Consider the following 24,889-nt stretch of genomic DNA (forward strand, 5'->3'; position numbering starts at 1 on the left):
GTCCCCAGGTGCTGGATGCCTCTTGCTGTCACCTCTCATCCCAGCTCCAGCCTGGTGCTGCCCAGGAAAGCCCCCACAGCCCAGCTCACACACACACCTCTCTCCTCCGAGATGATCTGGACAAGCTCATAGTCTTCAGGCCGGTCCCCATCCAGGTTGTGTTTGGCCATGGCCTTACGAATAACCACGGGGGTCTTGTCCTGGCTCGTCACCTGCAAGCACAGAGTGCTGTGAGCTCAGAACATTGCTAAAGCCTCCTCCAAAACGTGCCATGCCCACATCCAACCAGCACAAGCCACCCACCCCTCCCTGGGGATGTCACTAACCAGGATGCTCTTGTACATGTTGCCGTTGTCCACAGCCAGGCTGACTCGGATGATGCAACAGTCGTCGACCTGCTGGTTGTAGAGGGGCAGCGAGAGTGAGGAGTAGCTGGAGATGCCGGAGACCGAGCGCTTGTGAGTGCGGGAGGCCGTCACCGGCGTGGAGGAGACGGAGGAGGAGGAGGCACTGCTGGAGCCTGAGCCGATGCCTGACGTGTCCAGGGAAGAGAGGGAGGTGGATTCCCAGAACTGGAGGGCAGGGAGGAGAGGGGATGCGGAGGACACAGTGGGTTTAGCTTCTCCATCGGCCACAGACGGGGCGTACCAGCGCTGGGGGAGGGAGGCCAGAGGGATCTCACTGACCTGTGACAACGGGGGACCGACACAGCTACAGCCACCGGAGGCACCAGAGCCTTGCCGTGCTGCCGGAGCAGCCCCCGGGCCCCCCGCCTGCTCCCCCAGCCCCAGCGCCAGGGCAGAGGTGGGACAGTCCCCACAGCATGGCCACAGCGGCCCTGGGACCCTTGGACCCTGAAAGCTGCCACGTACCTTCTTCTCCTGGCAGTCAGGGGACTCAGGGATGAAGCTGATGTTGATCTCCTCCACGTCAGAGCTGCTGGATCCAGCAGACGTGACACTCACTGAGTCAGTGGCGTCCCCACTGCACAGGTACTGCCCACACTTGAGCTGGTCGAAGGATTTCGAGTGGGAGCTGCCGCTGGCACAGGGCTCCGCGCTTGGTGGCTGCCGGCTGCCAGGAGAGAGGTGGGGCAGGTGAGAAGGGAGCAGGTGAGGCTGCATTTGGCTGGCAGGACAGTGGCCATGCCTGCCTGGTCCCCTGCAATGTCCAGCCAGAGATGCCCCACGCTGGCCCCACCTCCCACCAGGGACTCACTCGCTCCATCTCTTGATGATGCCCGTGTTCTTCTTGGCCTTCAGCGTGTTGCTGGCTGACTCTGACAGCGGCTCAATCTCACACGACAGCCCATAGCTGGGAGGGGAGAGAGGAAGGTTTGAGATCCCTGTGCTGCCACCAAGTGTGAGGGAGGCAGAGCAGAGAGGGGAGCAGGGGGCAGCTGCTGCTGTCAGAGGAAACGAGTGGTGGGACCTCCCTCTCACTCACCTCTCGGCCTCACTGAGCCTCTCCAGGCTGTGGAACCACTCCACAAACTGGTCCTCCTGTGTGAAGCTGTAGTTGTTGCAGGCTGACTGGAGCAGCTTGATCTGTGCAATCACTTCGAACTCCTGCAGCAAAGGGAAGCCATGAGACCAGAATGCCCTCCCTCAAAAGTGAAGGACACGAAGGAAAAAAGGAGAGGGATCAAGTCCTAAGTGACTGGCACAGCCTGGGATTGCAGCAGGCCAGCCCTGCTGTGCAGCTGCCAGGGCAAAACTCTCACCTTCCTTCTCTTCTCAAAGTTGATCAGCCCACCCTGGAAAAGAAAGAGATGAAGGTCAGGATGGAGCAGGCAGAAGAATATTGCTCCCTCCTCTATCTCTATATTGCTGCCACTGCAATGTGAGTAACCCTGCTGAGAAACAGTAGCCCATTTCCTTGGGAGAGAGGTGGATGGGCAGTGTTGGATATGGGATGTGGGATACAGGATGTGCAGTGTGGGATACAGGATGTCGTGTGGGACACAGGACACAGCCTTCCTTTTATCAGCCCAGGCTCTGGGAGGAAGGGGAGGACAAGCAGGAGGTACATACATCCAGGAAATCCTTCATGGCTGTGTCCAGCATCACCAGGTCTGTCAGGAAGGTGCCAAGGTAGGGAATGGTGCCCTGCATCACACCCTGTGGGGACAGAAGGGACAGAGGGGTCAGCAGAGCTGGGATCAGCCTGGGCAGCTGCTGGGAAGGGGCACAGGGACAGCCCTGCCAGACTCACCATCTCTCGCTGCTGCTGCTGCCGTTTCTGAGCCCTCTTTGGGTTGATCTCCAAGGTGGCAAACTTGGATGTGCCCTCCTGGATGGTGGGGAGAGTTGGGATCAGCACAGGTGGGAAATGGCACTAATACCTGTTAGCTAAAATTCACACCCATTTTCATTTATATGACTTCAATTGTAGGAAAGAGGAGGGAATCAAAGCTTTTTCATGGCTCACACAGAGGAGAGCCTTAGTGGACAGGAATTGCTGCTCTCATTTCTGTACAAATGCCTCCCTAATGGGATGTGTTGTCACCTTCTGCATTTTGTTTCTTCTCAGTCCCTAAACCAGAGCTAGGCTGGGATCTGTGGAGAAGTTCCACATGGAATAAGGACATTTTTGCTGCAGCCTTTCACCAACTCCACCACCCCACCTGGAATCAAGAGGACTTTGCACTGGACTTTTAACACGCAGCTGCCTCTGGGGACAAGCTGTCACCTGGTGCTCTGGATCCCATCCCAGTGCTTATCTGTTCCCTGAATTGATTTGCCAGCTCCAAGCAGTAAGTTTGGGGTGGAGAAACAGAAATTACAGCCTTGATCTGAAAACCCTGCTTGCTCCCCAGACTCAGCACACCCTGCCTGCACCCATAACTGTGACTCCAGCAGCTCTGCCAGGGCTTCATGCCTGTGGCTGGCACGCCATGGAAAGCTGAGCTGCCTGCCAGGAACAGGGCAATGAGGGTTCTCCTTCCCCCTACCTTGATGAGAAGCTCCCGGCTCAGCGAGTGGTTGTTCTCGTCGGAGAAGATCTCGGAGAGCTCGTGGAATGTGCGGAAGCTCTCCCTGCACAGGGGAACAAGGGGAAAAGTCAGCAATGCTGCCATGGTGGGGTTTCCTCCTTGGGCTCTCTTCTGCTCATCCCAATGACCCCAGTTGTGCTCAGCTCCAGCTGGGCCTTGCTGTTTGGGAGCTATTCCAAGGTGTTTCACACAGAAGGGTGAGGTGCTTTTATTTCCTCACCCTCCTGAAATCCCTGACACCTTACACTGGCCCCTGGGTTTTGGGCGCACTCCAAGAGGCAGTGCTGGAGCTGAGGTGATCCCATAGACACATCCAAGTGCCACAGCACATTATTCCCCTTGAAAGCAGCCCTGCAGGAGCTCCTTACCTCAGGACCTCGTCCCAGGTTTTCTTGAGCCGGTGCACGGCGTTGCACTGCAGGGCAGAGAGGATGGCTCGGAGGGAGGAGAAGTTTTTCAGGATGCGGCACTCCTGAGGGCAGACAAAGAGATAACAGGATTGGGGTTAAAAAAAGCTGGAGGATCTGCTGGCATTCCAGCAGGGGAAAAAGCTCATCCCTGGGGTGGAGGTGGGAGGGGAGCTGTCCTACCCGAGCCACTTCGATCCACCGCTCCACCACCTTGGCCCTCTGCTGTGGCTTCAGGGACCTGTCCCCGAGACAAGTGGCAATGACACAGTTGGCCACGCTGTTGAACTGGGAGACCGTGGCACGGATGGTGGGGGCCAGGTGCTCTTTGCCCTTCTTGTCCCTCTGGGACCAGATGCAGCCCAGGCAGTGGTAAGGCACCACTTTCTTGAACAGCTCCTGGAAGATGAAGGGATGGAGAAGGGTTTCTTGGTGTTCTTTGAGGAGAGAACAGGCCAGGAGAAGAGCCAGGACAGTGCCCAGAGCACCACTGACCCAGCTGGTGGGTGACTACTCACAGCATCCATCAGTGTGAACTGTTCTGCCACCATCTCTGGGGAGAAGGAGAGGAAATCTGGCTTCCCATCACTGACGCCGTTCTCTTCTACCAGCTGGAAGGTGCAGCTGCTGTGGTCCACAGCTGCAGGAGACAAGGGTGAGGCTGAGCACTGCAGTGCCCACACCAACCCACACCAACCCCCTACAGACACCTACACCCCACCTCCCTAGATCTTCATCCCATCTAGCTGGGCACCTCCAGCAATAAGGCTCAGATAAAAGGATAGTCATTTTAAACCTGGGTGCAAATGTCTACAGAGGATTAAAGGCAGATTAACTAATCCACTTAGAAATCCCACTCCTCCTGCAGCTGGATTGGCTTCCCAGTGAAATCCCATGTACAATTCACAGGTGTTCATCCACGTGGCTCAAGTTTTAGAGAGCCTCAATGCCAACCAGCAGCATTCCCTCCACCAGCAGCCCCAAATGAGCCCTGCAAGCCAGGGGAGCACCCCACCTTCTGCCTCGGCCTCGCTCTGCTCCTGCTGCTGGAACTGGGCCAGCAGGATGCGGGCTCGGCGCTCCAGGTCGGAGCCGGGGATGTTGTGGCGCACGTAGGAGATGAGCTGCTTCAGGCAGGCAAAGTCGGGGGGCTTGCGGAAATCCTCCGAGTACTGGTCCAGCCAGGCCCCCAGGATGGAGGAGATGGTGCTGCAGGAAGGGGGAGAACACAGGCAAAGGGAATCAGGTGCCAGGAGAAACCTGTGTGCACGCCCACAAGCCCAGGGCAGTGCTGGGATGACAGATCCTTCCCAAAGAGCTGCCACCACAGCACAGGCAGACTTACTTCTTCAGCTCCATCCTCTCATCCACAGTGTGCCTGGCGTGGTCCCCGTTCGCCTGCACGTGGAGTTTGCCATACCTGGTGGGGCAGAGGGGAGGCAGTGAGCACCCTGCCTTCTTCTCCCTCCACATCACTCCCAGCTCTGCCACGGGGTCAGGATGAACCTGCTCTGCAGTGTCCTGCTCCCCTCCCTCTGCCACAACCTCCCCATTACAAGAAGGGAAGCAGCCAGCACTGGCCACCTCACTGGAAGAGCTCCAGCTTTCCAGAAAGTTCTGTCCTCCCTGCCCTGTCCCAAAACCCTCACTGATGGAGCTGGGAGAAGCCACCAAACCCCCAAGGCATCGCGGCAGAAGATGCTGGGGCTTTCCTGGCCACCCCCAGCTGTGTTTTTGGGACTCACCTGTTCAGCAGCAGGTCCAGCACTTGCTTGGTGGTGGCGAAGGCCCGGTAGGTGCAGAGGAAGATGGTGACATAGGTGGAGTCATTGCCCTTGAAGGCTGAGACCAGGTACTCCACCAGCTTCTCCAAGGTCCCAGCTTTGATTGTCCTCACCTTGCACGTCTCGTAGAGGTTTAAGGCTGACTCGTTCTCAAACTGCCAGGACAGGAGCAGAAGTCAGTGGGCTGGGTGAACACAGACACCATCAAGTGCAAAGTGTTCCCAGCAGCTTCAGAAGGCCAGGTCTAGGCTGGGATCCCCACAGGGATCTTCCTTGCAAAGTGTTTCCTGCAACTTCACAAAGTCAGGTGTAGTCTGGGATCCCCACAGGGATTTTCCTTTCCTGGGAAAGGACGGCTGAATCTCCTCAGATATCAAACACCAGCACCCCAGCTGAGAGGACCTGAGCACTTGGGAAACCTCAGGAAAGGCCTTAGAGTTGCCAAAATCCAGATACAAATCAGAGTTGCCCTATTTTTCAAAACGGGGCTGTGCAGATTGTTTCACCTGTACCCCTTCCCATGCAGCAGAGGGCAACAGGTGCTCCCACTCCCTGCTCCCAAATCAACACATGATTCCCGTGGCAGGGAAACATCTGGATCCTGCCCGGAGGCAGGAGGAGCCCCCAGCTTACCCCCAGCCAGCGCTGCCCTTTGTTGGCCGTGTGGTGGAGCTGCACTTTCCGGAGGGATATGCTGTAGATCACACCATCCTCCAGCTCTTCTCCAATCTCCTGTGTGGAGCTCTGCATGGAAAAACAAGATACACCATGAGATAAGGGGAGCAAAGCGTGGCAGAGACGCTTTTGTGGCTCCTGTGAGGGATCCCAGCAAGCCAAAGGCAGCAGCTGGCTGGCAGGGAGTCTCCCTCACCTGCTCAGAAATGCAAACCAGGTGACACCAGGGTGTCTGGCTGGCTGAGCCTGCCCACAGTGGAGCCAGGACTTTGGGAAAGCTGCTCTTGGTCTGTCCCACATCCCCTGGCTCCATGTCTCAGCCCTTCAGCAAAGCCAGTGCAAGGTGGGACCCCTCACAAGGCAGGAAAGGGGACAGTGACAGCACAGCCCAGTGCCCTGCCCTGGCTGCTCCCCTCTCCTGTGAGGTGACATTGGCTCCTGGTCTGAGCAGAGTCTCAGTGATCTGAACCAAGCACCCTGGTGCCCTTCCCTAATAAATAATAATAAAAATAACAAAATAATGAAAATAATAATAAAAATAATCACTGTCAAACCAAGCGGCCCATGGCACAAGGCAGAAACCCAAAGCTCAAAGCTGGGGGGAAAATCCCAGAGATCTGCACCAGGGTGGGATCAGGCACAGCCAGGACTGGTTTGGACACAGGGTTCAGGCACCCAGCTATGAGCTCCCATTTCTGCTCTGGAGAATGGAGAGCACCAACAAATTGTTGAGGAAAGGGGTGATGCTTCTCAGGGCAGGTCCCCAGGCACACACCTTCCCCAGCACCACACACCAGCACGGGCTCAGCAGCAGCTCCGGCCCCACAAGGACAATTTGTTTCCCTCCTCCTCCTCCTCCTCCCTAACCACGCTCTGCTGAGTCAGTGCCTCCCTTAAGGAGATTTATCCAGATCCTTTTAAACACTGCAGGGATCTCCCCCGCCCTCATCCCCCTCACCAAATGGCAGGACATGGATGAACACACACCAAAACCCAGAGCTCAGCAGAAGGAGAAAATGCCTGAAAGCTGTAAGCTGGTTAGAGGGGGAGGTGAGCATCACTGGGACACAGGGCCGTGGGGACAAACCTCTCCTGCCAGAGCCAGCCCTGAGCATTCACAACAACACGCTGAGGAAAAACTGCCATGAAAAGATTTAGGATGGAGCCCCAGAAGTGATGCTGCTCCCTGCAATAAATCCTCCCCAAATTGCCCTGTGAACACAGGGACAGCCACACCAGGCTCAGAAGAGGCTGCACACCTCAGGAAACAGGAGTAGAACACGACCACAGGATCCTGAGCTGATGGATGCCACGCACACCCAAACACTCCTCCTTTATCAGCCCCACCACAGCAGTGCCCACTGCTCTGCTCTCACACCCTGCTCAAGCCAGGGCTGTTCCTCACAAGGAGTTGAGGCAGGGAAGCACAGCCAGCCCAGAGACTGAGGGGAAGCTTGAAAAAGCCTCTCACTCACGGCTGTAATGAATGAGGGCAGAGAATCCCCCTGGGCAGGGTTCTGACTTTTTCACTTTCTGCTGAACCTGCTTTTCTCACTTCGTGCCAGACTATGGAGAGGGTTGGTTTGCTGAAGTTCAAGGAGCTGTGAGGTTCTGCTGTGAACACCAGGGGCCTTTCCCAGGGTCCACTGGCTTCCAGAGCAACCCAGAGAGCACCCACATGAGGCAGCAGACACCAAACATCCTTCCTGGCACCTGTGTCTGTCCCTCTCTTGTTCTCTGGGATAAATTATGGCACAAATTTGTGCTCAAGTACACTGCCCTGGGGACTGGCACAACCTTGGCACAGCTAAAGCTTTGTGTCCACGCTGGATCAAACATCTGCACTGACCACACCTGACCAAGTTGGCCAAGCTGTCTTTCTTCCACCTTTAGATGCTGTTCTCAACAAAAACAAAACAAACAAAAATCAACAAAACAAACAAAAAAAGCCACGGAAATGCTTCCCAATTTTTCCTGGGCTCTTTCCCAGCCTTTATCACCCAACCTGCATGTCAGCCCTGCCCCTGTGTACCTCCCACTTAAGCTCTGGGTCCAGCAGGACCAGAGCCCTGTACAGCCTAACTCAGAAAAGAGATTTGGCTGGGCAGTTGTAAACCCCAGACGAAAATATCGAGAAAAATCAGATACTTGCTAACATGCAATTAAATTCATAAATTAAATCATATGGGAGGAAAAAACCATCTCAGGATCAACCCATGAATCATTGGCAACCGCTGTGCAACTACAGTGGAAATTATTGCCACAACTGCGCAGGGTTTTCACTCTGCATTTCATGTCACGTGCAGGGGATACACCCCACTCCACATGCAGAAAAGCAAATTTCATTTCCTTCCCATATTCAAGACTGTCAGATTCATTCATTTTTTGCCTTGCTGACTTGTGCGATATCCCCCCAAGTTCCCCCTTTGCAAACCACACACGGCTTCCCAGCGGTCTGCAGGCTCCTGCCAAGAGCCAGGAGAGCTGCTACACTGGGACATTCTAAAATTTGGCTATTTATATTCCGTGTGAGCTTCCTCTTCCCTGCGGCTGCTCCTGCGAGATGCTGATTGTGCATTCCGCGCACGCTGGTTAAAAACCAACCCAAAGCAAAAAAGCAGCGGCAGGATGGAGCCAGAGGAGCCTCATCCCAACACCTGCACCAAGCACACGTTTCTCCCCTTGCAGGTGAGCTGGGAGCAGGGCAGGGACAGACTCAAAACCTTGACCTGTGCCACTGTGCAGAATCCTCCATTCACACCAGCAACCAAAGCTGAATGCCTTCAAAATGGACTCTAAAGAGTCAGATGAGTGCTTTCCTTTGCTTAGATGATTGGAAATTACACTATTTCAAAAGATGCAGAGCAGACAGGGCCTTGGAGGCAGCAATCACTGAATATTGCCACAGTCCCTGCTCCCCAGTGCCTGCCCTGCACATCTGCTGGAATTTCCTGCCCCTCAGTTCAGAAGAAGGGAACATGAGTCGGGCTCAGCCAGCACACAAATCCTCCTCCACCTCAGCCTGAGGGTGAGACACAGGTGAACAGCCCCTTCTGTTGGCACAAGGGATAAATCCAACAGGCCCAGGCAGTGCTTTAAACATCTGCAACAAGATTTGATGGCTATGGCATCTGCACCTTCCACCAAATTCATACAGGTGGGACCTGGCAGCCCAGAAAGGGAGATCCAGCACATTTCAAGATGGGCACCAAGAAATGGAGTACACGGAGAAAATGAAGGTTTGGTGAAATCCTGGTTCTCTCCACACACCAGAAAGGCTGGAGCACAAGGGGCACAAGGAAAAGCCACATGTTTAACTCTCCCCAGTTGCGCAGAGCAGAGGCTCTCGCAGAAGCAGCAGTGAGTGAACTCTGCAGGAGTTCATCCCCTGAAATATGAAACGGGAGCCTGCACCAGATGGCTGCCCTGGGCCTGGGGACTGCCTCTTCCAACTGCAGCCAGCCCTGGAGCTCCCACTGATGGTTCAAAGCCTTTGTGACTACACCAGGGAGGAATTCCCGCTCCGTGCAATAAACTCTTCTGCTCTCCGCTCAATGTTCTTGTACTCGGCGTGGTGTCAAACCCCACGTCTTCACACAGAGGATTAATAAGGAGCTCTAAGAGATGCAGCCAAGGTTTGTGAGCCTGGAGGAAGGGTGTGAGGGACCCTGAGAGCAGGCAGAGAGCAGCAGCAGCAGCAGGGACTCTGCCTTGGGCTCTTCCCGACGGATGAAAGGAGGGGAAAATGCAAAAACCAAACAGCAAAGCAAAACATTGGCTCGGGCTCTACATTTTGGAAAGTGTTTGAGCTCAGTCACAAAGCTGGTTTTAGTTAGACAGGAGCAAAGTGCAGGATTAAGTGTGAGCGCGGCTGCATCCCCACACTTACACACAGACAATTACCCAACAATTACCAGGTCTTAAGAGCTCTGCTCCCACGTGCCCCAGGTTAGTGCACTGGCCTCCAAAGGCACAAAAATAATGAACTGTTAGTGGAAAAAGGTATTAATTTCAGCACACATGGAGGAGGCACAGCTGCCTAAAGTGCTTTTGCTGATGCTCTCTGGGCCACAGCTGGTTTAACAATCAAGATATTTGTGTTACTCTGCTCTCTTTTCTGTTGAGTTACACAAAATTCCTGTTCTACAGACAGGTACAGAGCAGCACCAAGAGTATCTCTGCTGAATTCAAAGGGGCTGCTGCTACCAGCCACAAGAGAGGAGCAGACACTAACCCAGCCCCTGGGAAGCCAGGAATGCGTGCCTGTTGGGAATTAACAGAGACAAGAAAAGGCAGAGCTGAGCTCCAGAGACGTCACCAGGGGTTTCCCATTGAAGCTCTTGCACAAGCTCAAATGAACCCAATGAAAGGTGGTAAAGCCAGAAGCAGCAAGTGAGGGTTTGTTCTTTACAATCCCCAGCCCTTTCTCAGAATAATCCCTTCCCACTAGCAACGGGAAATGGGCCTTTCCAGAAACAGAGGAAACCAGCTCCAGCATGGCCCACGTCCAACACCAACCCCCAGCTTGCTTTCATTTCACCCCCAGGAGCAAACCCTGAACCCCTGCAAGCAACAGCAGCGACTCTGGGACCTCTTATGCAAAGCTGAGTGTATGACATTATGTAAAAGGAAATAGGAAAAAAGTCAGCCCCGGGTAGTGAAAGGAAAACAAGCTCAGTTCTGTGAACTGAAGATAAAGACCACAAAAGCAGAAGCACCCTCTCTCCTACACGTCCAAAATAAGCACACACAGCACAACACTCTTCCCCTCATGGGGACTTCCAGGCAAAAAGTCCTGAGGTGGCTCTTCCCCCACAGCTCTGCCTCGAGGGATCATCCACTCCTGGCACTCACAGTTTCCTTCCCCTGGCCGTGCTCAGAAAGGCTCCAAGGACTACCCCGAGTGCTGAGGAAGCTGACAAACATCCCCTGCTTTAGGGGAAGGAAAGGTGCCCACGCTGCTGACTCACAGCATGTCCTTTGGAGCAGCAGCCCCACTGAGGGCAGCAGCACTTTTGCTCCAAAACATCATCCCAGCCATGGGTGTTGAACTGTTCATTCCCAGCCATGGCCATGGTGCCACTGGGGTGGGCAAGTTCATCTCCCACTGTCTCCTTTCCCCCTGCTGATGGAGCTCAGTGCCCTGCCACAGCTGGGTGTACCCAGCCCCTGCTCCCCATGCAGCAATGTTCAGCAGAAAGACAATTCCTTTGGGTTTCCAGCACTCTCTGCCTTCCTTCCTGCCTGCTCCGAGCTGCCTCAAACCAGGACCGATTCCAGCAGCCCATAAAAACACAGTAACAAAAGGGGAAACAGGAAAAGAACAGAAAGAGGGCCAGAAGCTGAACTCAAACCCACCATGAAAAAGGGGTGGTTTTGCCAGGACACCAGGCCAGTGGCAACAGCTGAGGGCCTGTTCTCTCTCCAGCAGATGCTGGGTTTTCCTGACACTCTGCTCCAGATGTTTCAGCACAGAAAGCTGTGCCCTAGGGGAACTGCCCTGGAGCCAGAGCATCTCCCAGCACCACGATGGGGCAGAGAAAAAGAGAAAGAGGGGTCACATCACCCCGTATCTGCCTCTTGTAGGGATCTTACACCTCCTCCTTTGGGCTCTGTGGGTCCTGAGGCCAACAGCAGCTCTGCCCCTGTGTCTGTGACCCAGAGGGAACCAAAGGCAGCCTTGTCCACCCTGGCAGCCCAGGGAGAAGGGAAGGGAAGCTGGCAGCTGTGTTGCAGAGGCATCTTGTGACTCACACGCAGTGAGTCAGTGGCTGGAGCAAGGATTAGGAGCTCAGCCTCGGTCTAGGAACGAGACAAAGCAGATAAGCAGGATTCCTCCCCCGTTTGCTCCTGGTTTGCTTTTAGGGAAAACGAAGAGCCTTCCCACATGGAGAGACTTTTCCCACTCTTTTTGTGGTTTGGAAATCAAAGGCTCTGCATGGCCACTCCATCCCCAGCCTTCAATCAGATCCCTGAGGTGGGGAAATGCAGGTGCTGGGGGCTCAGGCTGACAGGGGGACTCCCCAGGAAAAACAAACTCCAGCCACAACAGGGATGACTGATGAACTGCAAACCTTGAGTTTCCTACACCCAGGAAGCCACCGCCCATTTGCTCCCCATGTGGAAACACCACCCCGTGTGTTCCCTCCCAGGGGACGTGCTGGGATGGGCTCCCCTCGCAGCCTATTTGGAGAAAACTGAGTGCAGCAGGTTTTGCTTCCTCTCTAAGTTGATGGAAAAAAAAAGATCCCGCCAACACAGCAGATCTGGCTCTTGATCCAAAGCCCTGAGCCCCGTGCTGATAATGGCCCTGGAGCATCCCTGTCCTGAGCCAAGGCCTCTGCAGGGGCAGGCTGGGAGCAGAGGGACACAGCCCTGCTCACAGAGCCACCGGACTCGCCCACACCCCCGGGGCATTACTGGAAGTGAAACCAGAACGACGCGGCTGGTGAAAAACGGTGCATAAAAAATTAATGCAGGTACTGCTCTGCGAGGTTAAATACAGATCGAGCGGTTCGTCCCGAGTCATTTCGGCTCAGAACAAAAAGGGTTTGGGTTTTACTGAGGTGGAACAGAAAAATCTGCGATAAAAACATAACTGAAACAAGTTCAAAAACTGATTGATGTTTTTCTGGGTGTACAGTAGCACTTGGAAGTCACATGCAACATGACAGCTCCCCAGTGCCTTGTTCAAAAGTGAATTTAAACATGAGGGGTAGCATGAAAAGTTCCAGCCTACCTGACCTAATGCTACTCCATCAATTCCACCTCTGGAGCAGGGCCCTGGTACACCAAATGTGTTATTTCTGGGGCAGCAACAGCTGCCAGGTGTGTTGGGGAAGGGATGGAGATGAGGTTGGCACTCAGAGATGATGTTCCTTGAAACTGATTGGAATAGTCACAACTAAAATGTCAATTCTGGCGTCACACATGTTCACCAGGACACACAGATTTGTTCCTTGTGGCAGCTCCAGGGCAATGCTTGTCCTTTTCATGCATCAGCACCTGCAAGTGACTCCATCTTCACAAAAGTCTTTACATTCCCAGAGATGCAAAACCTTGAACACTCTCCAGCTCTCAGCCCATGCACCAGCCCCAACAGCCAAAAAATTTGTCTTAAGAAGCATCATCTGCAATAAAATCAGCTCCTTTTGTCAAACCTGCCCCTTGCCCTGGCACATCCATATCCTGCATGAATGAAGTGCTCACCTGGGCACACACAAGGTGAAATGTGCAGGAAGGGCAAAGATCCCAACTGCCAGATCCCACACTGACATTCCCAGAGAGTTTCACCCCACAGCACCCCCCAGCAGCCTGGTTAAACTGTAAATATAAATGTCTGTACAATAACTCTCCTGCTGCAGCTTGCAGAGGGGAAAAGACAGCAAAGCCAAAATCTCCCTGGAATTCTGAAGGTGCACACACTAGGGGCTGTCCAAAAGCCAAAGCCTTGCTCTGGCTGACAGAAACAGCACTTTTCCCCTCTGTTTCCATTTGAACAAGGTTAATTTCAATCTAGCTCAGACACATCCTTAGTTTAGATAAGCTGAACCGAAATAAACCCCAGTGAAATAAACCCCAGTGAAATAAACCACAGCGAATAAACCCCAGTGAATAAACGTGTCCACCCATGTGTTTACTCTGCCTTACGTCAACCAGCACTCCCTCCACCAAACCCAGCATGACCAAACTGGGCAAAGCTGACAAGCCCAGACCTTTAGGGACCCCCTCCTCAAAATCCCATACAGAGAGGATGCCCGGGGGCCTCTGCATGCCCTTATCCCAGCCTGGCCCGGGCACGCTGTGCCAGCCGGCTCGATGGCACCGCCGGTGGCACCGCGACAGCCTCGGCTCACTCTGTGTGTGCGTGTCTGCACCAGGGTGACCCAGTAAACAGCTGAAGCAGAGAAAATGCAGGAACAATCCAGCACGGAGGGGCTGGCGGTGAAAGGACGAGAGGAATAAATGCGGGGCTTTGTTCTCCGGCCGGGATGACGCGCGGCTCCTCCATTTGCTGCTGGTTTGTGATTCCCGGGACCAGCCGGGCTCGTCCCGGCCTCCTCCCGACACCCGCAGCCCCAGCGTGTCCCAGCACAGCCCAGCTGCGGGTTCCAGGCCATTCCCTTCGCTCCGAGGAGATTTTCCCCTGGCAGAGCATCCCGCTACTCGCTCCCCTCCCCGCGGCGCCCGTGGGAAGGTGGAAGAGGCGAGAGCGAGCGCTGCTGCTCTGTAATCAACAAAATCTCACCTTGGGAGTATTACTTAAATAGGTGTCAGGGAGGCAGGAGGTGCGACAGGAGCGGGTGGCAACATGCCGACACCTGGGGGGGGAACGGGATGCTCCGCCAGCTCCCGGTGATTTCCACAGCTGAGGCAAATGAGATTTGACGATTAACTGGCACCTTTGGGGAGAAAGCCACTTGGAAAGGATAAAAATCGTGCTGTTGTCAAGAGTCTGAACACACAGCAAAGTGAGGTTTGGCCCCGGGTCCTGCCCTGTGTGCCAGATCTGTGGCACAAGGAACGCAGGTGCCCAGGCTGGGAGGACAAGTTCCATCCCCAGACCCTCAGCCCTTGCTCTGTAAGTGCGGGATTTTAGCCACGGAGCACTTCAGAGCAGCTCAAACATCCCCAGGTGCCTCTTCCTCCTGGCCACACACCTCGGCGAGCAGGCACACACACACGTTCCCATCCTCACTCATTTGCTCCTGCCACCCTGCCTGCTTCATCCTCTGTCATTAGCAGCCACAAGTGAACACTCCTGCAGCCTGCCCTCACATTCAATAAAATTATTTTGGGATACCCAAAAAGCTGAAGTGCACAATGACTGGGGCAGCATCAATGTGAAGAGGGCAGAACACCAACCTTCATCCCCTGACTGCTTCCCTTTGATGTTCCCTGCATTAAGACCAGCCAAGCCTCAAACATCCCCATCCTGAGGAACACACCAAAACCCATGGGAATGAGGACTGGGAGGGAAGGAGTTTGTGGAATACCCCCCCCCCCAAGAAGCACCTCAGGGAAGAAGTGTTTGTTATGACACCGCTGTGAGCCATAGCTGCGCTCTGAGTCACCCCAGCAGTGCCAGGGAAGAACCAGCCAGGCCTGTCCTGTCCCTGTGCCAGCTCTCACTGTTGCAACAGGGACAGAATGGAGTAGAGCACATTGTCTGGAAATCCAGAAATGCCAGTGAGTGTCACCAGCAACGGGCACCACCAACACTGCTCAGCACGGGGCTCCCGAGCAGCAGAACTGCAGCTGGGGACAGATAGCCGTGAAAAATTAAACCAAAAGCAAACAAAGAGCAGCTTTTGGAGGAAAAATAGCAGCATTTGGAGAAAAAGTGGGCTGTTTTAAGGTGATAAACCAGCCTGAGCCTTGGCCTTGCCCTGGAGGGTCTGTAGGGATTATTGGGGTGACACCATCAGCCCCACCTCACATCCCCCAGCTCCCAGGCTCTGCTGCTGCTCCAGTGCACAGAGCCAGACCTTGCCACCAGCTGAGCATTTCAGACAGCTGTCTGACCAAAATCCCCAGGGTTTCAGCCTAAAGTGGAAGGTGAGGTCCTGAACCCCCCAGGCACATGAAGGTGGAGCTTCAGCATCCTTCCCACAGCTGAGCTTTGCCCCTGCCAGACCCAGGCCAGGTGCTTTGCTTTGCCCAGCTTGGCTAAACCCTGGTTTCCTGAAGTCAGTTCCGACTCCTAGAGGTGAACCCAAAGCAAACACACAATTTCACAAACACTCTCTGGCTGGAGCAGGAGCCTGGGGCAGGCTCTCAGCTTCAGAGTCTCCATGGAGACCCAACCACTGCAAGGAGCAGGGAAAGGCTGTGTGGTTTTTCTCCATCACATGAAAAGAGGTTCTGGTAAGATGGGTAGTAAGCCCTTGGCAAAGCAGGTTTCCACACAAGCCCTCAGTTCAGCTGCTGGACTGTGGTTAGCAGAAAGCAAAAAAATAATGCCTCAGCATTCCAGATGAGGCTGCCTCCGATGAGTTTCCTCTCCAATCTGCTCTGTTTGCAATTCAGACCAACTTTTTTCCCCTCCCATCCGCTCTGAGGACTCGGCTGGTCCCTGGCAGGCAGAGCCATCCCCATCCTGCCTCTGCTGAGCCCGGGGCTCCCCACGCAGCTGCTCCCAGCACCCCACGTGTGCAGGGAAGACGCCCTTTCTCGTCCCAGCATGTTCCTGACAGCAGAGCTCATCCAAATACCATGGGTGCAATGAAAACAAACTGCTGCGGAGCCAGCCGAGGCTAAAGGGCCACGCCAGGAGCCTCTGTGTGTGTTTAATCTCCAGTGACACTCAGCTGTCACATAACTCCTGACCCTCAGGTAGAGGGAACTCGGCATTATCTAATGTGAAAGGGCTGCCCTACAAGAACCTGGGTCAGCACAGCTGAATGCAACTGAAAACCAGGGAGGTGATTTGCATAACATCACAAAAACAAACCCAAACGAGGTGAGGGACGGGGTCTGGGGAGCTGCAGAGTCACTTCAGGGCTCAGGAGGAGAGCAGTGTTTGCTCAGCACAGCCCAGCCCACGCTGCCCGTGCTGGGAATTGGGAAAGGACTTTCCTGGCACCTCTGGCAGGGCTGTTCCCAGGTGTTATCAGAATAAATGCCCTTCTGCAAACCCCCTGTGCCAACCCAGTGCCCAGAGCAGCCCTTGCAGCTCTGCCCCTGCTCCGACCCCCTCCCCGTGACTCCCTGGCTGGGATTACTGGGATTACTGGGATTAGTGCTCCGTGCTCAGCACTCCCTTTCCCCAACGACTCAGGAGCAAAGTCCACATGCATTGTTACATTGGGGCTGCTGTGAGGTGCAGGTGAGTCCCCACCTGGGCACTGAGACACTGATAACTGGGATGTCCAAACACCCCAGTGGTGCTGCTGTTCCCAGGGATGCTCCCTCACAATTCCAGCGTGATGCTTCTGCCTGGGCACCAAACCCCACTGCCAGCCTCACCTTTCAGCCCACAGATGCTTCCCTCTGCAAAACAAAGACCCCACAGACCCCTGGAACAACAGACACACACTTGGGAGCAGCCACGGATGCTGCTGTGGGATCTAACCCACACAAACATCACATAAACCTGTAAAATGACTCAATCCCACAACTCAACTCCTTCTCCCCAAGGCCAGAGGAATGTTTCAAACCCCAGTCCTCCCCACTAAAGCAATGCACAAGCCCTGAGCTGTGCTGGAGCCCCCCGGGGCCCCCTGCCAGCAGCTCAGCCAGCTTTGTATCCAAATCCTGCTCCTTAGCAACCACATTTTTCCCCCCCTCTTGCTGAGTCCGTGGGAGATGAAGAAATATTTGAGAACTGAGACAGCCCTGCTGCAAGGATATATTTAAATAAAAGGAGCACGGACGTTTGAAAGCCAGGCATTAGGCAGCTCTGGAGATAAGGGTGTTAGAGAAAGTGTGAGCAGGGCAAACCCAGCCTTTAAATGTGCTCTGGAGTGACCTAAATAAGCTCTTTCCTCCCTCAATTACTCTCCCCTCGGGGGCACAGAGAGCTGGGAGGGGAGATGGAGGAGCTGCTGGCCAGACCAGCTCAGGGGGCCCTAAAACCAGGCAGAGCTCTGGCCCTGAGAGTGGGGTGGTCACAGCCAGACCCCAAATCCCAAACAGTGCTGGGTGCTCAATGAGACCCATCCCTGCAGGCACAGCTGGCCTGATGCTCCTTTGGCTCATCACACCCCAAAGCCAGGCCCAGGGAAGTGGGGAAATACTCCAGGAATAGATAAATAATCTGCATTTATTTGCCCCTGCCTGGTGATGCCACCCTGAGAGCCACAAAATGAGAGGCTGCAGTGCAGCAATAGTGTGATCTGAAGCTGAGTGATGCTGAAGCACAGGGGGGGCCTGGGGGGCTGTTTGCCCATTCAGCCTCTGAACACAGATTTCAGTTTCCAGGGCCGCCAGTCTGGTACTAAATCCACTAAAACCTCAGTGAGACCCCAGTGTGGGGATCCCCACCCTTATGGAAACATGGCACAGCAGCCTCTGAATAAAACAATTATTGCACAAACTCATTTGGAAGCTTCTCTGCAGCTTCTCTCTAACCCTATCAAACAATAATAACAATAAAAAACCCCTCCCACCTCTGTTATTCCCACCCTGCATCAGCCACCAACAATCAGCATCCCAGCCTGCTCCAGGCCTCACCAAACCCCTCTGGAAGGGAGCCAGAAGGTCCAAGAAATACCAACAGATGATGTTCATCTGGCAAATTGCAAGGGACATATCAGGTTGTGCCTGGGGGGGGAGAACAGGCTGGGGGAAAAGGATCTTATTCCAAAGGCACCATAGGAAGTGAAAAGAAAATGGCTTTTAAGAGGTATCTTTGTCTCTCCCTCCCAGCTGTAAAGAACAAGCTCTGACCTATGAGGCATCTGGGCTGGGCAATTCAAGTTTTCAAGGATTCATTTAGCAACTGAAAATCTCCTAATTGTTCAGAAAACAAACACAGCCAGAATTACAAGGACTTTTTTTATGAGGGTTCTTTTTTTTTTTTTTTTTTTTTTTTATGAGAGTCAGCCCAGCCTCCTCAGAGGTTCAGCAACATCAGCTGCATTAAAGTTTCACTCTGTGTCATCTGCAGTGGTGTTTTAGGCCAGCAGAATCAGGAGGGCCACCAGATTCACTCTGTGGCTCCTCTGTACTGGGAGGATTGACACTCACTGCTGAATATGGAGTGGACTGGAACTGAAAAGGTCAAAACAAAAGGTCTGCAAAGCTCCCCTGTCAATCGCCCACTTGAGGCAGCCAGTTTAAATTTTCCATCCCCCGTGGTTCGAATCCTGCTGAGAGCCCTTGGCTGCCTCACCCAGGGATGCTCTGGGATGCTGATCGATACCGTTGCTGTGGGATACAGGCCAAGGCTGCCCTGCTGCCCTCCCCTGGGGGCTCGGCCAGGACCAGAGAGAGCCACAACCCCTGCAGCCTGCCCAGCAGCTTTCCAGGGAGCCTCCATCCCCTGTGGGACCGGACTGTGCAGCCAGGAGCTCTGCCAAAACCAGCGCGGCTCCCCCTGATGAGGTGACAAAGGTCCTGGGGACTGTCACTGGGGCTCAGCAAAACGCTGATGGTCCCCGGGGGATCTTATTCAAATAATCTGCTTTCTCCTCTCAGTGCACAGCCTGAGGATTGCAACCCCACCAGGCCAGCACAGTTGTCACAACAGTGACACATTTTTTCCCTTTCCCAGTCATGCAGTGAACACCCTGTGCATCCCAAAGCTGCTCAGGAGGTCACAGTGCACCCCTCTGGGCTGCTCCTTTTCTCACCACCACTTGGAAATAGGAAAAAAAATAATAAAATGGAGGAATTTCTCTGTTCAGGACTGGGAGGGAAGCTGGAGGGATGCTGGGGCTGTGCTCTGACCATTCCCCAGCACAGCCCAGGGCAGAGACGTGGGCACAGACAGCTCGGGGGGAGCCGTGGCTGGCAGCTGTGTCCGTGCCAGGCTCAGGTGAGCAGGGCTTTGCTCAGGGCCATCCCTTTTCCCACATCACCCAAGATGCTCCAAACCCCCCCTGAGCTCCAGAGCCTCCTCCAGCCGGGCACATCGTGTCCCCTGGGATTAGAGGGGCAGCACGCTGCATCACCCCCTCTTTTTCCCCCCTCCCTGCTCCTGCTCTCCCTGCCAAAATCGCGGCCCCTGCGCCTCCCGAGGCCGGACTTCCTGCCAGGCATAACACGAACCAGATGATGCACTCCAAAGCATGTCAGCACGCCCACCCCCAGGAGAGAGCAGCGGGGAGGGGAGAGCGGCGAAAACAAGCTGGATGGAGCTGCCATGAACCCTCCCGGAGCTGAGGAGCTCGGCTGCCACCAGGCCAGAGGTGAAGCGGAACAGCCTGAGCTCATCAGCCCTTCCTGAGCAGGACTTTCCATCCAGCAGGTTGCGGGGTTGGTTGTTGGGGACAAGGAGGCGCTGCCCTCCCCGGATATCTGCACAGCAGCCGGAGAGGTTTTAGCGGTGATTTCCCCCCCTTCCACCGCCCCTTTTCCAGCGGGAAGCATCCAGAGCAGCACATCTGCAGCTGGCTCTAAATCCCAGCAAAGCCAGACGGGCTGACCCTCGCTGCTGTTAACCCCTGCACCGCCAGGGCTGCGAGGTCTGAACAGCAAAACCTTCCTCCTGACACACACCGTTTGCTCCCCACCAGCGACGCTCCCATCACACCGATGACGATCATCCATTATCGAGATAAAAGGCCCAGCTGTGACTCAGATTATCTCGGGTGCCTCCACATGCAGCTGCCATCAACAAAGCGCTCGGGCCTCGCTGGGACCAGACTGACTTTGAGCCACCCGGGGGGTCGAATCCAAACAAGCACAAATATTTTTGCATCCTCCAGGAAAGTCATCCCGATGCCCCTAACCTCCCCAGAGGACGCTTTTGTGGTTTGGACAAGCCTGAAGGCTTTAGAAACAGCTCAGATCTGAGCAGGCTCCTGCCTCCCGCAGCCAAAGTCTCAAATAAAATATTAAAAGCCTGAAGTTTTAGCAATCTGCCTCTTTCCCTGGGTGCTTGGAGGGAGAGCATCTGGTTTCTCCCTAGAGTCCCACAGAGACTCACAGCAAAAAAAGCCAAGTAGGGGCACCCATTTGTTCAATAAAATGAAACACCTAAAGCACTCAGAGGGCCCTACAAGAAGGCTGGTGAGACTTTTGCAAGGGCATGGAGTGGTAGGATTTCAGCTGAAGGAGGGCAGATTTAGATATTAGGATGAAATTATTCTCTGTGAGGGTGGTGAGGCACAGGGTGCCCAGAGAAGCTGTGGCTGCCCCTGGAAGCGCTCCAGGCCAGGCTGGACGCCGCTTGGAGCAACCTGGGCTAGCGCAAGGCATCCCTGCCCATAGCAAGGGTGGGGAGAGATAATTTTTACGGTCCCTCCGAACCCAAACCGCTCAGCGATCCTGTGTAACAGCACTCTGCGAATCACCCTGCGGATGCCCACAAACTCCGGGCCAGCCCTAGCGAGGCAGAGCCCCCCCCAAACCCCCCAAACCCGGGCTCACCTCCAGCGGCGGCAGGTCGGGGTCGAGCTGCGTGAAGCTGTGCAGCACCACGGGGCTGCTCTCTCCGGCCACCTCCAGCCTGACGCCGCCCCAGAGGCTCCGGGCCCGCCGGCAGCCCTCGAACATCCTCTCGGTGCCGGCGGGGCCATGCTGCGGCGGGGCCCGGCGGCGGCTCACCATCGGCGGGGCCGCCGCGCCCGCATCCCCGGCTGCCCCCAACCCCGCCGCCGGCCCCGCCAGCCCCCCCGGCTGCCCGGGGAGCCGCAGCGGGGATGTGGGGGCGATGCTCGGCGGAGAGAGGAGCGGAGCGGGGCAGGCGCCGCACGGAGCGGGGCTGATGTCACGGCGGGGCAGGCACGGAGCCGGCCGGGCTGTAAAGCTCGGCTGGGTTTCCTCCCTCCCTCCCGTCCCTCCCGCAGCCTCCGCCCGCCCTCAGGGGCTGGCCCGGCTCGGCTCGGCCCCCTCGGGGAGGGGGGACGGGGATGGGACGCGGCGGGTGTGAAAAGCCCCGAGGCCGAGCGAAGGGGAGGAGGAAGATGAGGATGATGGTGATGGAGGAGAGGTAAAAGCAGCGAGAACTGCTAACTCTTGTATCTGAGTATAAAACCTCAGTCTCCTTACTTTCAATAGTAATCCAATGGTTTTAGGAGCCACTCATCCCTGGTGCAAGTCCAAATGGACCTCTCACTAGCCCTAAACACATTCATACTCTTAACCCTAGAAACCCTCTCCACCCCCATCCTATTTCCACTTCTACCTAACAGCCTCCAGAACACCCCCAACACAATCACAAACACAGCCAAAACCTTGATCAGCCTAATCCCAGCAGCAATCTACATCCACTCCGGAACAGAAAGCCTCACCTCCTTCTGAGAGTGAAAATTCATTACAAACTTCAAAATCCCCATCGGCCTAAAAATAGACTTTCTACTCCCTTACCTCCTTCCCCACTGCACTGTTCGTGTCATGATCTATCTGTGGGATGGGGCGGCCGGAGCTCCAGCCTCAGCTGGGTGGGGTTAAAAACAAAAAAAACCACCGGGTTTGTTTTTTACCGTTGATGGGAGGGAGCAAAGTCACACAGGTGACAACGGCTCTGGGCGAGGAGCTTTGTGTCACCGGGTGCTCGTGAAACACCTGGGGTTCACACACCCAGCCAAAGGAAAAGTGTGAACTGCCAGCCCGTGAATATCATATCAGCACGTGCTTTCATCCCAGCGTTATCTCAGCCCATGAGCTCAGCTTGGTGACACGGTGACAGCGCTGCGGGGACAGCGGGCAGTGTCCCCTGTGACCCCCGGTGAGTCAGTGCCAGCCCCCCAGCACACGCAAAGGGGGCATCAGGGGCCAGGGCAGTGCTCTGAGCCCAGCAGGGACTCCGGGAAAGCAAAACGAGCCTGGGGGACAGCAGGGCTGCAGATCCCGCTTTAGAGAACCCCTGCAACATAATTTTGTTTTCAGAGGCAGAGAGAAATGAGCAAAACTGTTTGTCATTCATCAGCCCCCTGTGCTGAGCACTGCGTGCTCCAGCCCTCCCCTGCTCTTCCCCTTCCCTCCTCACACACTCACAAACTGCATCCCAGGGTCGGGGCAGTGCTGCTGACACCACCAAAACCCGGATTTTCATGCCTCAGCTCCCTCTGCAGCTGAAATAACATCGGCCTCCCAGGGCCTTGCAGCCCTGCAGCTTTATTTCCAGCGAGGATGGAGCCAAGGCTCACATGTCCAGCTCTGCCCAGGGCACCAGCAGCTCCTGCCCGGGCAGGAAGGGATTAACAAAGCTGCCAGGCCGTGATAGGCTTCCAACTGGAAAGTTTACCAGGCAGAAGGATGAGCCAGGACAACGTGGCCTATTGTCCTGCTTTATCTGGAGCCAAAGAGGTCAGGGGGGACTTCCTGGACACGCTGGGAAAGGGGACCCAGCCCAGCAGCAGGGCCTTGCACTGCCCTGCCAGCCCCACATCTCTAGGGGCAATACACACAATTTAACCTGCCCAGGCACAGAAATCCAGCCCTGATCCCTGCCCAGGGCACCCTGCAGTGCCAGGTGGGTCAGGGCAGCTCACTCCACCACAGGAGGATGCGATGCTGCTCCCTGCAGAGGTGTCCCCAGCCCCACTGACACCTCGTGCAGGAACCACGGTGGCACTGCAAGATGTGCTGTGAAACCCAGAGCTGGGCATCCCTTTGCTCAGGACATGCCAGAATCAGAGGCAGGGACCTGCTGGAATCAGAGGCAGAGATATCCTGAAATCAGAGGCAGGGACATGTTGGAATCAGAGGCAGGGACCTGCTGGAATCAAAGCCATGGACCTGCTTTCCAGCAGAAATCAGCGTTGCCTCTCCAAGCTGTGAAATATTTCAGAGGAAGACTCTGCTTTGCTTCATGTTGGAGTCTTAGGGCAGAGAAATCACAGCCCACCCCTGGAACGGCTTGGCAGGGCTCGAGGGCACACAGCAAACAACAGCAGCACTCATTTTCAGCTGGCAAAACCCTCCCAGAGCCTCCAGCTCCGTCTGACCTCTGCAGAAAGATGCAGCTCTGTCTGATGGGCAATTTTCAGCGTCCCTCGGTTGACCACTAAAGATGGTTTCAGGGGAAAAACACTTCTGATAATGGATAATAAATAATATAAGGCAGGAAAGCAACTGCAGGGGTTTAAAAATAGCCAGTCAGTTTCCTCTCTCCTCTCCTGGGAACCTTCTGGGTCTGAAAAGCAAAACACTCAAAGCAGGGTCAGGAGCCCAGGTTCAGGATGTTTGCTCTGCCTAGCTGACCCCAAACACTCAGAGGCAAGGATCTTGAAAATCATGAGATTCAAAACAAATGACTTTTCAAGGCTTCTTATTTGCCTCTGATCACACAGGTGAAAGGGAACAGGCAGCATCACACCCTCAGGTTTCCCTCTGGCACCCTTGAAGGTTGAGAGATTGTTGCAAAATGGGATTAATTGACATGCACGTGACTTCAGGGATTTAAGAAAAGGATCAGTGCTTGAGTGACTCATTAAAAAAAAATATACTGTCAATTTGCACTTGGCAAACTCAGCCAGAAACTTTTCACAGCACACTGAGCTTTTCCATGCCATCTGTAAATGTCCCATCCATTCTGGCAGGCCCAGGAGTTGGGTGTTGTGACAAATCCACCAATTTTTGCCTTTCCACCACTCTGAAATCAGCTCTTGTCTGGATGAACACAAACCCACATGGTCAACACTGGAGCAGCTCTGCTCCTCTGCTGCAGCCTCCAGCCTTTCCTGCAGGGTCAGCAACATGGAGAGGGTAACACAGAGAAACTTTTGGGAACTTTAGGCCAGTTTTCTGGTTTGGGAATCAATTTGGGTCAATCTGTCATAGTCAGGACCTGCAGATTCAGACTGAGTTAACAACTGGGCTCAGCCTGGACCCCGAGTTGTCTCTCCCCAGCCCGTGGTGTCCGAGCATTCCCTCAGCTCCATCCTCCAGCCCTCCTTTGCTTTCCTCTCCCTGCTCTGCTGCTGAGTGGGGCTTCCCAGCACATTTCCTACAGGGCAAAACCCACAGTGACCCAGATGCTGTGCTCAGTGTTCCTGTGGGGGTTTTTTGCCATCAAGTGAAGGTGCCCACCCCAAAACGTAGCTCACAAACACTCCTACAGGAATTGCTCTTGCCTGGCATCAGCTGCCTGCAAACCACCCAGGGCTCCTGACAGCATCCTCGGGGCACTGCCAGCACCCCCAGGGCACTGCCAGCCCCCCAACAACCCCACATTCCCTTTGAGCCCCTGTGAAACCACAGCAGCACCGATGCCAAGAGCTGCAAAGATCCCAGCCCCGAGCAGAGAAGGCAGGAATCACCCTCACCACCTCAAACTCTGCAGCATCACACACCTCCAGCTCTCACTGTTGGACCAGAGAGAGACCCAGGGCAGTGCCAGCACCCCCAGGGCACTGCCAGCCCCCCAACAACCCCACATTCCCTTTGAGCCCCTGTGAAACCACAGCAGCACCAAT

The 24,889-nt window shown here is 55.0% G+C and overlaps 1 protein-coding gene across 5 annotated transcripts in view; it reads right to left on the bottom strand.

The window, feature by feature from the left end:
- RALGDS (ral guanine nucleotide dissociation stimulator) overlaps positions 1-24,889 on the bottom strand; it is a 55,074-nt gene that overhangs the window by 2,074 nt on the left and 28,111 nt on the right. For 2 of the 5 annotated variants that reach the window (XM_059486213.1, XM_059486211.1), the window contains exons 2-17: positions 5,820-5,930; positions 5,148-5,341; positions 4,748-4,822; positions 4,418-4,611; positions 3,921-4,042; positions 3,586-3,801; positions 3,364-3,467; positions 2,954-3,038; positions 2,215-2,292; positions 2,034-2,120; positions 1,724-1,756; positions 1,447-1,568; positions 1,219-1,314; positions 873-1,074; positions 327-686; positions 98-212 (exon numbers count right to left, since the gene is read on the bottom strand). In XM_059486213.1, coding sequence (XP_059342196.1) covers positions 98-212; positions 327-686; positions 873-1,074; positions 1,219-1,314; positions 1,447-1,568; positions 1,724-1,756; positions 2,034-2,120; positions 2,215-2,292; positions 2,954-3,038; positions 3,364-3,467; positions 3,586-3,801; positions 3,921-4,042; positions 4,418-4,611; positions 4,748-4,822; positions 5,148-5,341; positions 5,820-5,930 — 2,194 coding nt within the window. Of the gene's footprint in view, positions 1-97; positions 213-326; positions 687-872; positions 1,075-1,218; positions 1,315-1,446; positions 1,569-1,723; positions 1,757-2,033; positions 2,121-2,214; positions 2,293-2,953; positions 3,039-3,363; positions 3,468-3,585; positions 3,802-3,920; positions 4,043-4,417; positions 4,612-4,747; positions 4,823-5,147; positions 5,342-5,819; positions 5,931-20,897; positions 21,232-24,889 lie in introns of those variants that run through there. The other 3 variants (XM_059486212.1, XM_059486210.1, XM_059486209.1) reach the window with 3 other exon arrangements.

The sequence above is a fragment of the Ammospiza nelsoni genome, chromosome 20, assembly GCF_027579445.1.
Source record: "Ammospiza nelsoni isolate bAmmNel1 chromosome 20, bAmmNel1.pri, whole genome shotgun sequence".
Classification (NCBI taxonomy): domain Eukaryota; kingdom Metazoa; phylum Chordata; class Aves; order Passeriformes; family Passerellidae; genus Ammospiza; species Ammospiza nelsoni.